Source organism: Portunus trituberculatus, chromosome 38, assembly GCF_017591435.1.
Source record: "Portunus trituberculatus isolate SZX2019 chromosome 38, ASM1759143v1, whole genome shotgun sequence".
Taxonomy (NCBI): Eukaryota; Metazoa; Arthropoda; class Malacostraca; order Decapoda; family Portunidae; genus Portunus; species Portunus trituberculatus.
In genome coordinates, this window is record NC_059292.1 from 21,799,986 (window position 1) to 21,820,620 (window position 20,635).

General features: G+C 39.6%; 1 protein-coding gene across 2 annotated transcripts in view; it reads right to left on the reverse strand.

Annotated features, from left to right (window-relative positions):
* LOC123514684 (RWD domain-containing protein 4-like) overlaps positions 1-20,001 on the reverse strand; it is a 20,291-nt gene extending 290 nt beyond the window's left edge. Inside the window, exons 1-5 of one of the 2 annotated variants that reach the window (XR_006677664.1) lie at positions 19,695-20,001; positions 17,158-17,329; positions 16,821-16,930; positions 15,873-16,080; positions 795-1,010 (exon numbers count right to left, since the gene is read on the reverse strand). Coding sequence is in view for 1 of the 2 variants with exons in the window: in XM_045272735.1 (XP_045128670.1) it covers positions 858-1,010; positions 15,873-16,080; positions 16,821-16,930; positions 17,158-17,256 (570 nt within the window). In the remaining variant the exon portion in view is untranslated. Of the gene's footprint in view, positions 1-793; positions 1,011-15,872; positions 16,081-16,820; positions 16,931-17,157; positions 17,330-19,694 lie in introns of those variants that run through there. The other variant, XM_045272735.1, reaches the window with a different exon arrangement.
* Between the last annotated feature and the right edge of the window lie 634 nt (positions 20,002-20,635).

A 20,635-nucleotide genomic window follows, 5' to 3' on the forward strand; every position in this document is an offset into this window, starting at 1 on the left:
AATGGCACTGGTGCCTGTTGCTGCAACTCAAAATGCACCCTGCCCTCAGCCCAAATTCCCTCTCATAAACTTTATCATGCCAAAAAGGCTGCTCACTGCTATCAGTAGCTGGAGAAAATTGTGACCAAGAATCAACATCTGACAGCCAGCCAATGTAAGGAGTGCAGCTGAGCCTCTACCACCATATTAGTCACCTCTACACACAATAAACCAGCAGGATTTGCTGTGGCCTTTCTCATCCAGTGATGTTTGTCAGCTGATTTCCATGCAACTGACTTCTCCTACATGGCTATCATGACTAGGAGGCAAAACAGAGAAGTGGAACCAACTGTACTGCTCATATATAAGAAAAAGGGGTCCAATAAGGAGTCTATGAACAAAAACAATTGGTATCTCAAATTCTGAGAATAACTTGGAGGAACTATCAGACCTTGTGGAGATGAAAAGCCACACCAATCACACGAAACATTATACCTGCAAACATCCTCTGAAAAGATGCCTGGAAGAACAGGAGGAAGACGACACAGTCAAGAGTAATATGACTGGATTAGACACAGACAAGCAGACAGACAGACCTACCCACTTTCATAAGTTGAGTGCGTGCGTGCGCGCGCGCGCGCACACACACACACACACACACACACACACACACACACACACACACACACACACACACACACACACACACACACACATTTTTAAGGCACCAAGGGGTGTCATCTGGCAGTTATCTTAAAAAAAAAAAAAAAAAAAAAAAAAAGATAAATTAAACATCCGTGGCAAAGCATTCTTACTGAGTCAGCAAGAATGGTGGTGAGGTGCACTTGACAGGTAAATGGGTACTGGTGGTTGTGGTGCTATCCATCATTCTTTGGGGTGCCAGTCTGTGAGAGGTGCTTGATAATGTCCACCCAGTTGTAGCCACGTGCTCGTTCCCCAGCAGCATTCTGGCGATCCCACATCCTGCGCTTCTGAGCCTTTGTTAACTGCTCCTTCTTTTCTTTCTTTCCCTGTCAATATAAGTATTCATAAGAATACAATTGTCATCAAGCTTAACCCTTGGCAACAGAATAGATGAGTGTTCTGCCAAATAAAAAAATTGTCTACTTATGTACAGTAAAGACTTTACCAACTTTCATCCATACTTATAAAATAGTTTCCAAGTAAATGGGCATTCCAGATTGACATCTATATATAGACTCTGCTGCAAAACTAAACAAACAACTATATATATTTCATAGACTGCCACAATACCGAAAAAGTGACATTATATATAGACTCTGCCTAAAGACTGAATAAACAATTTAGGTGTTATTTATGTTTGATTAGTGATAATGTATGTCAATATATTTATATAAATAATTTGGGTTACTCACATCCAGGACTTGTGACCTGGGTGCAATTTATTTACACTTTTTTTTTTTTTGTACTTCACATACATACATCTGTACCTACAGGTTTCCCTCATTATTTGACATTTTGATTTTTACAATCGTTAGGAATTATGCCCACTTACTCGTTATCTGTTGTCCTGGCTCATTTATCCAATCTTCAACTAAGCACCAGAATGTATGCAAAGACACTGCACAATTGTAGCGGCACCCACCACCCTTTGAAATAATTCCTGCTTGGTTTCAGTTGTGCTGCTCTTCCAGCACACAGTGCTTGTGATTTGGTTAAATTAACATTTATTGTTGGTTACTGCGAGTGAGTTATGTCCTCAAAGCAGCCTGCAACACCAAGTGGTGGTGAAGTTAAAGCCAAATAGGCCAAGGAAACCCTTATCCGTAAAAAAAAAAAAAAACTGGAAACTGTGAAGCATCATGAGAGGGGTGAAGGTGCTAACCAAATTATCAGGATAATGCAACTGCCCCAGTCCACATCTTCACTGTCATTAAGTAAGCTGCTAATGTGAAAAAAGCAGTTGAGGCAGCTTCCACATTAATGGCCAAAACACTAACAAGGAAGAGGTTGCCAATAATGGAAGAAATGGAGAGACTGTTAAGGCTCTGAATAGATAACCAGATTCACAGCCGCATGCCTCTTTCTACCTCCGTTGTGACAACAAAAGCCCTTTCCATTTATGCAGGTTTACAGAAGGGCTAAGAGGTAAATGAGGGGTTAGTTTTCAATCCCAATAAGGGCTGGTTTGACCGATTTAAAAGTTGAGCAGTTCTACACAACACAAAAATGAGTGGTGAGGCAGCATTTTCTGATTAACCTGCAGCTGCACCATTCATCCCAACACTGAAGCAACACAATGAGGAGCGTGGTTACAGTGCCAAACAAGTCATCAACTATGATGAAATATTCTATACTGGAAGATGTCTTCAAGAACTTTTATTGCAAAAGAGAAGAAAGCAGCACCAGGATTTAAAGCATCAAAAGACAGCTTCACCCAGCTGGAGATCTGGGCACTGTCCCTGAGAAACCGTCCCGCGCGCTCGGCTCCATTCTTGGCTCCCCCTTCGCAGTTCTTCCACCCAGCTGATTTGACGTCACATAAAATGAGAAATATATGGTATAACATTTTGTTTTTTACGCAGGGGTTCCTTGAGACGTCATGTATTTTAAGGGTTACGCAAGGGTAAAAAGGTTGAGAAACGCTGCTTTATTCGTTACTCGGTTTTCATATTCTCTCCTTATTTGGTTTTCATATTCTCTCTCTCTCTCTCTCTCTCTGACTAATAGCGTGGCTTCATATTATATACATTTGACGTCAAATCAGTTGGGTGGAGGAGCTGCGAAGGAGGAGGCGAGCGAATCGACACTTTCTCGGGGACAGTGTCCCATCATCCTATGATGTGCCACTCAGCAACGAAGAGTTTATGGAATTAGATGAACAGCGTGCACCCCATGGCGATGATGATGAAAATACACCACAAAGAGACCTTGACATCAAAACACTACGTGAGGTGTTCACTGACCTTGATGCAATCATTGATAAAATCAATGACTCAAAGCCATCATAAAGTGCAACAGTGGCCTACAATGTGGAGCAAGCCTTCAAAGCTTATAAAGAAATATCTGAGGTCAAGAAAAAGTGGTAAGACAGACGATAATCTCCAGCTTCTTCAGACCTGTTGCCCCAGCTGCTGAATCCACTGTGCCAGCTGCATCACCTCTGCTGTCTACACCATCTATATCTGGCCTTCCACCTGCTGCCCGGGATGTAAGCTCTACATCCTCTGATGACAAGGAGATGGCTTTCTTACTCAGCACACCACTGCATGTTTCATCCTCTTCAGATGGTGAGGAACATGTTTTTTTCTAGATTTTATTAAGACTTTAGCTACTATAAGTACGAGTGGCACCTGCAAACTTAAATTAAGGTTATTTTTCTCATATAGGCCTATATCCTAGTGGATATAGGCCTATGGGGAGGAAACCACCGCATAAAAAAAAAAAATAAATAAAATAACGAACCTGAAACACTACCTCTTTGGGTGGCGCAGAAAAGTGTTCTCTATCTTTCAATACAAGGTAGGTCAAAGTTACTCCCCCCATGGAATTAAATCCTATTGAACCTTAAGTTCATTGTTCAACCTACTTAGTTTTCAACAATGTAACCCAATCGTAAAACGAGGGAAACCTGTATTAATTCTTAGACAACGCTGCTGGCATGTGATAAAGTTCTTTCTCCCTGACATGATAGACCAATAATAAAAGAAAGTAGAAAAAGGCAAAATATTTCCAATATTAGTTTATATGCATAGCACATCCACCACCAACAAAGCACAAGCGGTGACCGGCCTTGAGAGGCAATATTGTTGGCAAGTGGTTGGGTATTTGAGAAGCCAAATAATTATCTATTTTATGAATGATGTTTCTTGTAAGGAATTGTCTACATATGACCATGCTACAACTTAGTGCAGGGAAATCTAAACAAATGTATATAACTTTCAGGAAAAATTAGATAAATGGAAATATGGAGACAGGACACTATGAGCCCCGATCGAACCCTGTACAATACAACTATGTAAAGACAACTAGGTAAACACACACACATACACACACTTAAAAGAAACAAACTAACATTATATTGTAACCCCTCTCTCTCTCTCTCTCTCTCCACACACACACACACACACACACACGCCCGGTAGCTAAGTGGTTAGAGCGCTGGCTTCACAAGCCAGAGGACCGGGGTTCGATTTCCCGGCCGGGTGGAGATATTTGGGTGTCTCCTTTCACGTAGCCCTGTTCACCTAGCAGTGAGTAGGTACGGATGTAAATCGAGGAGTTGTGACCTTGTTGTCCTGGTGTGTGGTGTGTGCCTGGTCTCAGGCCTATCCGAAGATCGGAAATAATGAGCTCTGAGCTCGTTCCGTAGGGTAACGTCTGGCTGTCTCATCAGAGACTGCAGCAGATCAAACAGTGAAACACACACACACCCGGTAGCTCAGTGGTTAGAGTGCTGGCTTCACAAGCCAGAGGACCGGGGTTAGATTCCCCGGCCGGGTGGAGATATTTGGGTATGTCTCCTTTCACGTGTAGCCCCTGTTCACCTAGCAGTGAGTAGGTACGGGATGTAAATCGAGGAGTTGTGACCTTGTTGTCCTGGTGTTAGCAGATCATACAGTGAAACACAATGTACAGTCTCACACACACACAAGTGTGTACTTCAAAGAAACAAACTAACATTAAATGGTAACACCATCCCTTCACCTCTCTCTCTCTCTCTCTCTCTCTCAACAAATTTCTTCAGTTTTTATATCCTTAGAAACACAAAGCACGCATGATATGTCAAGACCACTGTATGGCAACAATTTTCATGAATGAACTTGTACAGGCTTGGACATGCAGCTGTTACATACCCGACTTGCCGACTGTGGCCTGTCAGTTCAGTTTCTACCTTTGCGCTAGTAAGTCATATTACAATATTGCTCTGACATGAATTATAATTTTGCAAAATTTTACATGTAATTTACGATGTACTGTTTTCTACATTTTCAGAAATGTATCCATTGTTCCTTGAAAAAGAAGAAACCGAAAAGAAAAAGAGAGACAGGATGATAAAAAAGATGAAAGCAATGAATGAGGGAAGGAAGAGAGCAGGACAGGGGGGATACTATATAATAAAATAAGGTGTACTTGTATTTGTTGCACCAACACCATCACCTCCCCATGATTCAGTGTCACGGAAATAAGACTATATATATATATATATATATATATATATATATATATATATATATATATATATATATATATATATATATATAAACTAATAAAAAGCAAGAAAAATAAAAAAATAAAAAGCAAAAAAATCCTTTTGCGCTCTCTCTCAACACCGCTGCCGCCCTCCCAGAGAGAGAGAGAGAGAGAGAGAGAGAGAGTTGAGGTGGATGTCAACACATTTATGGTCGAAAGTGAGAGAGCAGTCTGACCCAGGGATATTTATTATGGTCCCCTCCCCAGAATGGAACTACAAAGCTGGTGTTGGAGTTGCCATTTTTTTTAAATTTTAACTGAAGTGTGTGTGTGTGTGTGTGTGTTTCACCGTTTGATCTGCTGCAGTCTCTGACGAGACAGCCAGACGTTACCCTACGGAACGAGCTCAGAGCTCATTATTTCCGATCTTCGGATAGGCCTGAGACCAGGCACACACCACACACCGGGACAACAAGGTCACAACTCCTCGATTTACACCCCGTACCTACTCACTGCTAGGTGAACAGGGGCTACACGTGAAAGGAGAGACACCCAAATATCTCCACCCGGCCAGGGAATCGAACCACGGTCCTCTGGCTTGTGAAGCCAGCGCTCTAACCACTGAGCTACCGGGTGTGTGAGTGTGTGTGTGTGTGTGTGTGTGTGTGTGTGTGTGTGTGTGTGTGTGTGTGTGTGTGTGTGTGTGTGTAATTCACCACGGTCGTCTCCTGGTCACCCAGCCAGTCTTCCCCATTACGGAGCGAGCTCAGAGCTCATAGACCGATCTCCGGGTAGGACTGCGACCACAACATACTCCACACACCGGGAAAGCGAGGCCACAACCCCTCGAGTTACACCCCGTACCTATTTACTGTTAGGTGAACAGGGGCTACACATTAAGAGGCTTGCCCATTTGCCTCGCCGCGCCGGGACTCGAACCCGGCCCTCTCGGTTGTGAGTCGAGCGTGCTAACCACTACACTACACGGTGTGTGTGTGTGTGTGTCTTTACCTAGTTGTAGTTTTACAGGGCCTGGGCTTTATGCTTGTGTGGCCCCATCTCCATATCTATACTTATCCAATCTTACTTTAAAAGTATGCACACTCGTTGCAGACACTACTACTTCATTTAAACTGTTCCACATCTCAATACATCTTTGCGGGCAACTATATTTTTTAACATCTCTCAGACATCTTCCCTTCCTCAGTTTTTTACTATGCGATCTTGTGCTTCAAATGTCATATTCTTCTCTCAGGATCAGTTTCTCATTATCCACTTGATCCATTCTGTTAATCAATTTATAAATTTGTATCAGATCCCTCTCTCTTCTCTGTTCCAGGGTTGGTAGATCCATAGCCTTTAGTCTCTCCTCATATGTCATCCCTTCAAATTCTGGAACCATTCTTGTAGCCATTTTTGTAGTCTCTCCAATTTCCTTATGTGTTTCTTTTATGGGGGTCCACACAACTCCTGCATATTCCAATCTGGGTCTTATTATAGTACTTATCAATTTCTTCATCATTTCTTTGTCCATGTGGTGAAATGCTAATCCAATATTCCTTAGCAAATTATATGTCTCTGAAAATTCTATCAATATGGCTTACTGGTTGATTGTTTTCTTCCATCGTCACTCCCAAGTCCTTTTCCTTTTTTTACTTTCTCCAGTTCTACTCCATCTCCCATCTTATAGATTCCCACTGGTCGTCTTTCACTCTTTCCCATTTCCATGACATGGCTTTTGTCCACATTGAATTCCATCTCCCACTTTTACTCCATTTCCAGATCTTATTTAGGTCTTCCTGCAGTATTTCACAATCCTCTTTTGCTTTATAACTCTGCACAGTTTCGCATTGTCCGCAAACAGATTTATGTAGCTGTTCCCTCTGGCATGTCGTTAATATATATGAGAAAAGTATTGGTGCCAATACTGACCCCTGTGGCACACCGTTTTCTACTGCTCTCCACTTGGACTTCATATCTTTAACTACCATCCTTATTTCTCTCACCCTCAAATAATTTTCCATCCATCTCAATGTGCTTCCTTTTAAGCCACCCTTCTCCTCTAACTTCCATAGTAATCTTTCATGTGGCACTTTATCAAACGCCTTTTTTAAATCCAAATAAATACAGTCAACCCATCCCTCTCTCTCTTGTACTTTATCAACTATTCTAGAGTAGAAACTCAATAAATTTGTTACACATGACCGACCTTTTCTAAAACCAAATTGGCTATTTGATAATAATTTGTTGTCTTCAAGAAACTCGATCCATTGTTTCTTTATTACTCTTTCACACATCTTGCATATTACACTAGTTAGTGATACCGGTCTGTAATTTAAAGGTTCTTCCTTCCTTCCTCTTATATATGGGAACCACCTCAGCTCTTTTCCATTCTACTGGTACTGTTCCATTTTCTATTGAGCATTTTATGATGTTGTATATAGGACTTGCTAGTTCTTCCCTACATTCTTTCAGTATTCTGCCTGAGACTTCATCCGGTCCCATTGCCTTCTCTTCATCCAATTCCTTCATTAACTCTTTTATTTCAAGCTTGGTTACTTTAATCTCTTTCATATAGACGGTCTCTCTATTACCCTGTGGTGTTTCAAATTTGGATTCCTTAGTAAAGACCTCCTGAAATTTACTATTTAACAGTTCTGCTATACTTTTTGGGTCTTGCACCATCCCATTCTCTTCTTATAACCTTTCTATTGTTTCTTTTTGCCTTATTTTTCCATTTATGAATCTGTAGAACAATTTTGGTTGCTCCTTACATTTTTCGACAATGTCATTTTCATAGTTCCTTTCCTCTTCCTTCCTCACCTTAGCATATTCATTTCTCACTGCTTTGGTGTTTTCCTTATTTTCTGGATTTCTATTTCTCCTCCACCTTTTCCATGCTCCATCTCTTTTCTCCTTTGCCCTAGCACACCTTGCATTAAACGAATCTTTCTTTCCTTCTTCTTTAGGTCTATATTTTGGGACATATTTCCTGACTCCTGTTTTGTATATTTCCAAAAATAAGTTATATTTCTCTTGCATCTCTGAGTTTTCCATCTCCTCCCAGTTTACGTTTTAAAATAGTTCTTGAGATTCTCAATATCAGCCTTTCTGTAATTTAATCGGTCTCCTTTGTATGATTCGTCTCTATCTTCCTTTCCTCTTCTATATCCATTTCTAATATTACATGGTCACTCTTTCCCAATGGGCACTTATATCTTATATCATCATTCATTTGTATACCCTTGTAAAAACTAGGTCCAATCTCCGCTCATCGTTTCCTCTGAATCTTGTGTTTTCCTTTACTCTTTGGTCCATCATATTATCTATCATTAGGTTCAGGAATCTTTCTCCCAGGCTTCTTCCCCATACCACTTTCATAATTTTCCCAGTCCACTTCTTACAGTTGAAATCTCCTACTAATATCACTTTTCTCCTTTCTTTAATGATTCTCGTTAGACTCCTTATTGTGTCATCTATCATGTCTTTATATTCTTGATTGGTCCATGAATTTGTTTTTGGTGGCACATATGTTACAATGATTGTTAACTCTTTTTATTAATATGCATCTTAATATACAGTATTTCTGATTTTCCTTCCCAAACTCCACTTGATTTACCACTATCTCCTTCCTTAACATCATCATGACCTCCTCCTCCTTTACCCACTCTGTCTCTCCTCCATATATTATACCTATTATCTATGTCTATTTTGATTGCCTCATTTAATTTTGTTTCAGCCAGGCATACAATATCTGGTTCTTCTTTCTTTATGTAATCTCTTAATTCTAATTTACTTGATAAAACCCATCTATGTTTGTATACATCATTTTTAATCTCTTGTTCTTATCATTTTTAGTTAAACTTGCTCCATTTTTTCTCTTCCTTCTCTTTTATATACCATTTCCTTATCCTGTCTCCTAGAATTCTCCAAAAATGCCTTCTCCTCCTCTGACCTTTCATTATTTTTTCCTTGCTTCTGCCACCAGTTCATTGTGTCTCTTCCTTTCTTCCTCATTTCTATTTTTCTTTATATATATATATATATATATATATATATATATATATATATATATATATATATATATATATATATATATATCCTTGCAACCTTCTGTTTCTCTGAGTTTTGTTGTTCTATATAGTATTTCTTCTGTTGCTGCTTGTGATTTTAGTAGTATCTTAATTGGTCTCACTGTTCCTTCTTGATATGGTCCCATTCTGTGGATTTCTTCTACCTCCTCTTCTAAGTTCTGTCTATCCTCGTCATTTAGATTCTTTAATAGGTCTTTGATTTCATTTCTTTTTTCCTTCTTGGTCTATATTTTACATTTTTTCTTTCAGTCCCAAAAATAATTACACTTTTTTTCTGCAATTTCTCTTACTAGATTTTCTTTTTCTTGAGGACTCCTATCATTTTGTTTGCCATATTCTCATATCTTTCTTTTAACTGTTCTTGAAATACTTCCTGAAAATTTTCCTTGTCTTTCTTTATCTTGGACTCTCCATGCCTGTACTTCTTTTTTAATCACGTCCTGTACTCTTTCCTCTTCTTTGTTTACTAGATCTTTCAGTTCCTCTTTTTCTTTTTCAGCTTTACCGAGTCCTTCTTCCATCTGTTTCTTGTACTTAGCTATTTCCTTTTTTAGTTCCTTATTTTCTGCTCTTAACCTAGCTTCGTTTTCTTCCACTCATTTTATCCTTTCTTTCAATATGTGTGTGTGTGTGTGTGTGTGTGTGTGTGTGTGTGTGTGTGTGTGTGTGTGTGTGTGTATTTACCTAATTGTATTTACCTAATTGTAACATACGGGAAAAGAGCTATGCTCGTACTGTCCCGTCTCCATATCTACTAATGTGTGTGTGTGCGCGCGTAGTAAGTGCATTTAGTTTTTTGTGGAGGAAGAGAGCTGTCTTTAGAGGGTAGGCTGTGACTGTCCCCTGAGTTGTGAGCCACAAAGGGAGACGTTCAGTGAGTTCACAACTAACTTTAATTTCTTCACTCCAGGTAACAAAAAATGCCTCCTGGCATCATATTCGGGCTGGATGGATATGGGGAGATACCTGACTCAGAGGCAGGTCTCTCTCTCTCTCTCTCTCTCTCTCTCTCTCTCTCACTACGGAAATAATGATGTTAAATGATTTTTCACAATACTGTAGGTACATACAATAAGAAATAAACCCATACAAATTTTAGAGAAAAAATTATTGCCTGCCCTCACAAGGCCATTTTCTGAAGATGACAAATGAGAGAATAATATTAATTTTTATTGTAAACTAATCTATTGGAGAGAAAAAAAAAAAAAAAATTCCAGTATGGCGCATCAGTACTTATCATGATATAAGAGAGTCATACACCTTTGTCATAATGATAAAAGTCAAGTATGCCATGGTATTATATATGACCTACATTCTGAGAGATCTCATACAGTATCTGGGAAAGAAAACACACCATCTTAGCAGAAAGCAGCCTTGACACAATATGTGCATCATCAGATATGTCACAAGCACCTCGATGACACAAAATGTTGACGGGGTTAATGGTAAGTTCACTGCACCCACTGAAATGGTCCAGACCAAAACTGGTCTAAATCAGAACTAGTGCTATTTGATCTCACTGGGAGTACATTTTTGTTTCAGAAGTAAAGATTATGAATATAAAAAAGGACGGATTGTGCATTACTAAATGAAAAGCAACAGAAAAATTTCACAGATAGCAAAACTGGAGGAGAAAATAGAAGTCAAGAATATCTGTGAGGGCAACAATAAGTGATAGGGTGAAGTTTTAGATGTGAAAACTGTTAAGTATCTAAACATAAACAAGTGAAAACCTAAAATAAAGTATCTAGAATAATTCTAAAGTTTCTTTTTAATGCAGAAGAGAAAATTGGCCAAGGGCAAAAAAAAAAAAAAAAAAAAAAAAAAAAAAATAAAATAAATTGTGGGAAGATGGAAATACAGACACATGCAGGAAGTTCCAGAGTTTACCAGAGAAAGGTATGAATGATTAAGAATACTGGTTAACTCTTGTATCTTAGAAAGATCAGAAGTTGGTTGGTTGTCTCTGAAAAGACAGAAAAGTGTAGGGTGGTATCCGTGTAGGAGTGGATAGGGCAAGAAGTTTGGCTATGAAGATCATTAATGAATAATAGTAAGAGAGTGGGAGACAGTACAGAACCCAGAGGAACACCACTATTAACGTTAAAAGATTAACCCTTAACATACAGTGATCGTTTCGGGAAGATTGTACCGTCGCATGCGAAGAGGCGGGAATCGTTCAAGGAATCATGATTTTACCATGCTAAACTTTTGAATCTCTCCCCCTCACTATTGGTCCTGGGGCAAGTGGAGGTATTTGGCAACTTTTCTCGCTCGCTTCCTTGAGCCTTGAGACATATGTTCCCAAATAATAGGTCATCTTTTCCCATTTCGAGGCGACATCTGGCAACCCCCATGACCCGGAGGGAGGAAACGGTACTCTGAGTGTTGTTATGTCAGTGTTACTCAGTAGTGACATTGAGGATAGTGATGAAAATGAAGATAGTGATTTTTTTATTAAGACAGAAAAAAGTGAAGACTACAGTAGTGATTCTGATAGTGATCTGGGAGACAGACCAACCCTCACAGCAACATTCATAAACCTCACACACATTCTGATAGTGATCTGGGAGACAGACCAACCCTCACAGCAACATTCATAAACCTCACATACTCCCCTCAAGCAATGTGCTGGTGTGTGTCACCCATGGTTGCCTCTACAAGACTGTGCTTGTCGGCCAAGTCATGTGACTCTCATTGCTAATAAGAGTTGCCAGACTATAAAAATCTACAATACTTGTAATATGTGGTTTCTTTTTCTTTTCCTGTTTTGCACATCATTTCATATATTTGAATTCGCATTTTCAAGACTTGAAAGTGCAAAAGTTCCTACTTTTACATCAAATTCAAATGCCCGAAAGGAGAGAGAGAGAGAGAGAGAGAGAGAGAGAGAGAGAGAGAGAGAGAGAGAGAGAGAGAGAGAGAGAGAGAGAGAGAGCACACACACTGTGTTATCGGAGCTTGGGGGGGTATTTCTTAGCATGCCATGGATTCGGGAAGAATATTTTGATATGCAATAACTTTGCTCTCAGAGGTCAAAACATATTGAAAACTACATCGTTGTACTCAGAATAACAGAGAAATATGCTTTTATAAGAAAAAAAAACTTTAAACATTTTCAACAGGTGTGATTTTCCCCCACTGTAGCATATGGAAGTCAAGCTCCCCAGATTTTAAGGGTTAAAGAGAAGAGCAGTGGCCATCTACCACGGCTGCAATAAAAAGGTCGGAAAGGAAACTTGAGATATAGTTGCACCCCAAAAAGTATCCCCTTTAGCCCATAAATTTGTAAGAAAAGCCCACAGTATAAAAAAAAAAAAAAAAAAAAAAAAAAAAAGTAGGAGAAAGCTTTGTGCCAGACTCTATCAAAAGCTTTACATATGTCTAACGTGACAGCAAAAGTTTCACTGAAATCTCTAAAAGAGGATGACCAAGACTCGGTAAGGAAAGCCAGAAGATCACCAGTAGAGCAATCTTGATACTGGCGATCAGAGAGAAGATTGTGAGGTGACAGATGTTTAAGAATCTTCCTATTCAGGGGCCAGGGCCAGTATTCATAAACACACTAAAAGTACACTAATATTTTTTTAGTTTTACTGTCAGCTAAAAGTAATTGGTAAAAGTGTATACATAAAGAGATAAAAGAATTTTAGGGAACTTCTACCTAGAAGTAAAAGTAAAGTGGCTATAAGTAAAAGTAAAATCTAAACCCGCTACATTTGCTACGCTTAGCACTGCAATGCAACTTAAATTGCATATTTTCTCACTTAAATATCATAATGATACATAAAAGGTACAAAATAATTTTAAAATATCTTTTTTAGCAAAATAAATGGAAACACATGCTTATTTTATGAGTTTAGTTTTGTACATAAGGTGAGTTTGGCCGCTTTGGCGAGATCTCATCCAATGGCTGTATACTCATCAAAACAAAAACAAAGCCACGTTGGAGGCAAGGAAAAGACAATGGAGTTTGAGGACAAGAAGAAGAGGGCTAGGAAGCCCAACTGGACAAGGGACCAATGTTATTTATTGGCGTCCCATGTGGAAGACAACGCTCATATCTTAAAAGACTGAGGGCACAAGTATGGTGTCAGGAGCCAGCGCTTCATGGCGTAGGCACTGTCACCCAACAAGTGGCAATCGGGTGGCACGATACCTCTTTCGAAGAGTTGCTTCAGTCCAGACTCATTGAAGACTAGCATCATTGACAGAGCCAGGCCACTTTGCAACAATGTCAAGTATTCTGTAGTATGTTGCATAAAACACAACTTGTACATTGATGCTATGAAACCGTTTCCGGTTTACATATTCAGCTTCGTGTTCCCTTGGGGCTATAATTCTTATATGAGTGCCATCGACTACACCAACGACACCGGGAAACCCTGCAACTTGCATGAATTGTTCTTGTTTCCGCTGAAGTTCCTGCTGGGTGAGGGGGAAATTGATGAACCTCCGGAAATTGTCTCGTTGTGCAAGGGCCTCAAGGGTCTGGGTGATAGCATGGCTAACAGTTGGCTGTGATGTGTCGAAGTCATCGCTACTGCACAACTGCATCTTTCCTGTGGCCAAGTACCATAAGGTGATGGCCACCTTCATCTCAGGAGAGAGGTCTTTGTTCCTAGCAGTTCGACTCCCTAATGCATCCCTCACAAGATCAGTTACATACAGTATGCCTGCATGGTCAAGTCGAAATCTTTCGATCAGTTGGGAGTAACTGTATTCCGTCAGGAAGTCTCTCCTCTCACGAAAAGTCTGGCGTTGTCGCTGGCGAAGTTGTTGTTGCGCCATCTTGGAGACTTAAAAATACTTTTAAGCTCACTAAAAGGATCCCTCACGACTATTAGCGCTTGGCTACCTGCTAAAAATCTTTTAGGCCTTAAAAGTGTTTATGAATTAAGTTAAAAAAATTTTTAGGACTAAAAGTAAAATTAGTAGTTAAGTTTTTTTTAGCCTGCTAAAAGACTTATATGAATACCGGCCCAGATGTCATAAGTCTCAAGGGGAGTTGGACTTTGAAAGATTTTGACATTTTCTATTTGTGAAGCAGTGTTTGGCAAGTTGAAGAACAGATTTGGTATGATTCCTGGCAGAAATATAAAGTGCATAAGATTCAGGTGATGGAAGGCTCAAGTACCCTTTGTGGGTAACCTCTCTAATCATGTATAGCACGAGAACAGACTGTGTTAACCCAAGGTTTAGAAGGTTTAGGTTGAGAAAAAGTGTGGATTGTACGCCTCCATGCCAGACACTATCACCTCTGTTATATGTTCAAACACAGAAACAGCAATCATTCCAGCGTAATACCTCTTCAGGTCACAACAACTGGCAGAAGCAAAATGCCAGAGGCACCTCTGCCTTGGGGGATCCTGAGGAGGTATTGGAGAAATAGGACAAGATACAGATATGAGATTGTGATCGTAGAAGCCCAACATAGAAGATAGGGTAACAGCATAAGCAGAAGGATTAGAGGTAAGGAAAAGATCAAGAATGTTGGGTGTATTACCAAGGTCAGGAATATGAGAAGGGTGTTGCACCAGTTGCTCTAGGTCATGAAGGATAGCAAAGTTGAAGGCTAGTTCACCATGATAGCCAGTGAAGAAAGAAGAAAGCCAAAGTTGGTGGTGAACATTGAAATCTCAAAGGATGGAGATCTCCATGAAAGGGTAGATGGACAGAATGTGCTCCAATTTGGAAGGCAAATAGTCAAAGAAATAGTAAGAGGAGTAAGGGGAGAGATAAACGGCACAGATAAATTTAGTTAGAGAGAGTGACTACTGAGTTGAAGTCATATGGTGGAAAACTTGAAAGATTCGAGTGTGGACACGAGAGCAAATTAAGTCAGTGCACACATAGACGTAACATCTAGCTGTGGAACGAAAATGAGGATAAGGCAAGAGGGAACAGAGAAGGGGCTACTGTCAGTTACCTCAGAAAGCTGTGTTTTGGTGAGGAAAAGAAGATGAGGTTTAGTAGAGAAGAGGTGGTGTTCTACAGATTGAAAATTAGATCTAAGACCATGAATGTTGCATTAGTTAATGAAGAAAAAGTTGAGGGAGGTGTCAAGACATTTTGGGTTGCTACCTGAAAAGTAGTCAGTCTGGTCCCCTTCCCAGAAGGGGACTCTGAGGCTGCATTAGGAGTCACCACTGTTTTTATTTTGAGTGAAGGTGTGTGTAGTAAGTGCATGTAGTTTTGTACAAAGGAGGAGAGTTGTCTTTAGAGGGCAGGCTGTGACTACCCCTTGAGTTGTGAGACACAAAGGGAAACATTCAGTAAGATCACAACTAATTTTAATGGAGCGTTCACAGAACCCCCTGAATTGATCTAGATCAGATTTGGTCTGGAACATAATTAGTGCTATTAGACCTTGCTAGGAGTAAATTATCGTTTCAGCAGATGTCTTTTACTTCCTCCTGGTATGGTTACAAGAGACTACACAGTCATTATGAAAATTAAGTGATATCAAAGTGATGGAATTGTTAGAGATAAAGTGAATAAAATTTGGAATAAAGTAATCAGAAAATATAAGGGATGCTGTAAGAGACTGTGCCTTTTGGCAAGCAATTACTAAGAAGCTGACACAAGCAAGTGGGAATGACACTTTAAAAGATTATGAAATACCGTTGCTGAGTCTTCAACTGTTATCCTCCCGAAGTCTGTGATAATTTCAGAGACGACTGGCACAGAGGCTTCTTCAGGCTGACTTTCCAGTAGTTCATCCTTTGCTTCTTTCAGCCACTCAAACAAAGTGAAGGTCATACTCATGCCAACATTGATCTCAGCTTGTTTCTGTAGCTCTTCGGTGATCTTTTCCTTCACAGGTGGTAGTCTGAAAAACGTCCACATCAGATCCTCAAATCAACCGTAATTTCTCTCCTTTCTACATTATAACTTCATCTCCTAACCAAGCAGACACAAATAGAGAGGCTTTACTTACCAATGAGAATTTGAAAGGGAATAAAACCACAACAAATCAAACTACTGACACCTGACTTAGGCATTCATGCAACTGTCATCATAATAAGACTCAAGAATTAAGACCATAAAAACCATCTTGGAAGAACTGGAATTGGTAAATAGTAGACTGGGGAGAGAATGAAAAATACTAGAGCAGTGCAAATTGTCTTCCATTACTGAAATAGAAATGTCAACATTATGAACTGAAGAAGTGATTCAAGTGCCTGTGAAATGAAAACCATGAAGAATCTTGAATACTATGAGAAACTGACTATACAAATGAACTGGGAGACATTAGATGAAGCTGGAAATAAAGAAATAAATTTGTAATGGAAAAAACATACTGGTGCAGTGAATTAACTATATGACTACTAATGGCAAATAACAAATAGTATCTGTCATTTGAGTTTTTCCTATATACCAAGTAAAACTAGATGGGCTTAAAGGTCTGAAGTTCCATTGCCTGTTACCAATATTATAGCCTTTTAAAACTTATAACTTGCATCATAACAACAACTGAGATTTACAGAAGCTATACCAGACAAAGTAATAATAAGAGAAAAAAGTTGTGGAGAATTAGGCTGCCAAAGTAGTTATGAAAGACTGACTCACAAGTGTTTGTTATAGAAGAGGTCCAAGTTGATGGTGGGGATCTGATCTGGGTATTCTGGGCCCCAGCTGATTTCCACAAGGAAGGATTTATTGTTTCCTGCCTCACCATACTGCAGACACACAGAATAAAGCAAACATTAGAGACAGTGGCTAAGGACAAGTTACTAAAGCCCTTGTTATGAGCTGCACCTATTGCATCATGATACATTAAGAGAGAGAGAGAGAGAGAGAGAGAGAGAGAGAGAGAGAGAGAGAGAGAGAGAGAGAGAGAGAGAGAGAGAGAGAGAGAGAGAGAGAGAGAGAGAGAGAAAAATACTAAAATCTAAGGTTACTTTACTTTGTATTGGAAAGTTGACTGGCTGATCACAGAGAAGTTGTCATCTCCCTCATAGATGGACTCCAACACTTCCCGCTCCTCTTCATGTTCCTCTCTCATGATTCTTGGCCAGTGATTTACACCACCACAACTATCAATGCTGTTGATGATGATGATGCTACCACATATTTTACTGAAAACAAAACGTTACAGCCCATATGACTCCACCGCAGAAAAAAGAGAGTTAGACCAAATACAATACCTTACTGGCTTATTGGAACACATTGCAGACAGATCAAAATCAAATTCATTAACTTTTGGTGAATAGGGGTAGCTGATGGCCAGTCTCATTATGCTTTTAATTCATTCCCTCTATTTTCACCTCCATGCCTCCTTTCCTACTGCTTTTCTATCCTTTGTTTTCTGAAATAGTCAGATTCTATAATGAAATGCCCTAGTCTTTTTTTTTTTTATTTTCATTGCTGCTCCCTATGTTCCACTTCTGAATACCATAACAGCCATTCTTTTTAACCAAGTCCATACCATGTCCAATAATGAAACTTACATATTATGTAGAACATGCTGTGGTCTTGCTGTACATATAAAAATCTTTTGGGGGACATCTGACATGACTTGTAATAATTCTAAGAATGTGATGTGTCTTGGATTTTTTCCAAGTCAAGTGAGCTTTGCACCACTCTCTCAACCCTATGTAAGCTTAACTGGTAATGTGTGTGTGTGTGTGTGTGTGTGTATATTTACCTAGCTTACCTGGTTGTGCTTTACAGGAAAAGAGCTATACTCATGCTGTCCTGTTTCCGTATCTATAACTGTCCAACTTAGTCTTAAACTCAAGAATATTTCATGCTTGTTCCATATTTTTATGCTTCTGTATATTTCTTAATGTCTCTTCTACATGCAGTCTTTTTTTTATTTCATGCTGTGTTCCCTTGTATCTCTTGAGTCCCACACCAATAAGCATAATTCTTCTTTGTCAACCTGGTCCATTCCCATTAATCCCCTGTGTATAGCAATTAGGCCTTCTCTTTCTCTTCTCTGTTGCAATGTTGGAATTTTTAAACCCTTTAATCTGTCTTCATAGGTTAAATCTCTCAAACTTGGAACCAATTTGGTTGCAACTCTTTGAATCCTTTCTATCTTCCTTTTATCTTTTTTATTATGTGGTGAGCAAATATGAACAGCATATTCTAGTTTGAGTCGAATCATATATTCTATTAAATTTTTTCATCATCTCTTCACCTATGTAAAAAAAAATGCCCATTTCATTCCTCTTAGTAACTCATACATTTTCCAAACTATATTGTTTATAGTTTCTCTTCTACCTCATTCACCAACTACTCTACCACAATTACACTAACACTTGCTTTTCCTACCAATGCACACATTAGCCCATATACAAACATTACAGATAGTTAGGGTAGCAGTTCTTAACTTGCACTCCCAAGAGGAAATCTCAACACAGTTAGTACACTAGCCCTAAAGAGAATCACCAAGGAATGTGTAAAAATAATATAAAGGACTAGACCTAAACACATGTCAAGAATATATCAGGGAAATTTGCAACATAAATAAACAATCATCCAAAAAACTAGCCAATCCCTTCTTAAAACTCAGAAGAATTTCCTTCTATGGGGATAATGTACCACAATGCACTCACGCACACACCATTTCCTCTTACTTCCAGATAAGACCAGCACTGCTTTCAGATAATCTTACCAATAGCACCTCCTAACAAAGCAGTAAAATACTGACATTTAGTGATGAAGTAGTTTATGCCCAACATGCTTTTTGTGGTTTTATTTGGCAGCTGGCCTTAGTATGTCCTACACAGGCTCTCAAAGCTTGGTAGGTGCCTCCCATAAACTAAGTCCATAATGATAAAGCTTGTTGCCCCACTCACGAGCAAGGAGAGTTATGCGTGTGTTCAGGTGTTGGTAAGCATGTGAACACTGTAATGTAGTACAACATGACATTGGGGGTCCTTAGAGGGGTCTGTGACAACACAACTCCCTTGCTAAAAAAGACATTTATGTTAGGTTTGGTTAGGTTAAGATAAAGACCCTAAGGAGGGACATGGGGGTGAAACCCCCCCAGCTAAAAGAACATTTAGGTTAGGGTAAAGATCCTACGGAAGATCTGGGGAGCGCAGCCCCCCAGCTAGTTTAGGCTAAGGGGTCTGTAGACTTTTTTGAAGGGCAAATTTTACTAAAACTGCCTCCTACCGCCAAAAATATTAAAAAAAAAAAAATAAATAAATAAAAATAATAAAAAAAAAAATCCCCACGAGCCCCCAAGCTTGATGAGGGGGAAATTGGATATTCGAAAACACTTGATGTTATTGGTAAGATTTACCCAGCTTTCCCATAACACTGCACACAAACTAATACAAGCACTTATGACAGCAGGATAACCGTGTGGTGTCAACGAGTGTCTCATAACCTACAGGCTGCGATGGTAAGGGTAGTGATTGTAAGCCAAGATTAACTATACCTTGACACACTCGTGCCACACAATAAGTAAAGATACCTACGGCTTACCTAAGACACAGTGGATGGAGTGAGATGCTGTACTGGCAGGATAGAACTCCGTGGCGGTGCTGCTGCAGGCTTAAGATTGCTAGCGAGACAGGCAGAAAGTGACGAAAACTTGGAGGGATGTTGATGTCGATGACAGGTTTTGCCTTCCTAACAGTGCTTCCTTGTAATTATGTGCTATACTCAAATTCGAGTAAGATGACAGATTCCCCTCAAATAAGCCCCTTCCACTCTTTTACCTGATTGGTGGAATGAAAGAGTGGTGACCTGAACTGACCCAGTTACACACACACACATTCTCTCTCTCTCTCTCTCCTTGACTCAGTGTTGCCATTCTAGCTATTTTCCCGCTAGATCTAGCGATTTTTTACTGTGATCTGGCTATCAAATTTTTCATCTAGCAGCTAGCGGGAAATCTGGCGGGTGTAGAACGTCATCTGACGATTTTCTAGCGATTTTTCCTTAGAGACGATGAAACTTCGGGCTTTGTGGCATTTTACAAAAGAACACATTTTAGTTATGAAAATAGGCATGTTTCATCTTGGTGAGAAATTAGTCAAATACTCGTAAATGGTATGGACAGTCTCCCGTTGGTACCAACTTGCTCAAAATGTACACACATATACCGTCTCTGTACGGATACTTGACGGGACTCAGACGCGTCTCGCCGCCACGCGCCAGAATCCGGTCCACCGTGAGCACCGTCCATGATCAGTCAGTCACCAGTCTTTGTTTCATCACAGAGGACAGCACGTACACAAGTATTAGCTCTGGTAATTATTTTTGCCGTGAATGTTTCTTCCTTACTCGATGCATCTGAATTGCTATATTTTTAATAGGTATGTACTAGTATAAATGTTTCTATTGACGTAAGTGAAACTAATTCTCTCTCTCTCTCTCTCTCTCTCTCTCTCTCTCTCTCTCTCTCTCTCTCTCAATGCGTG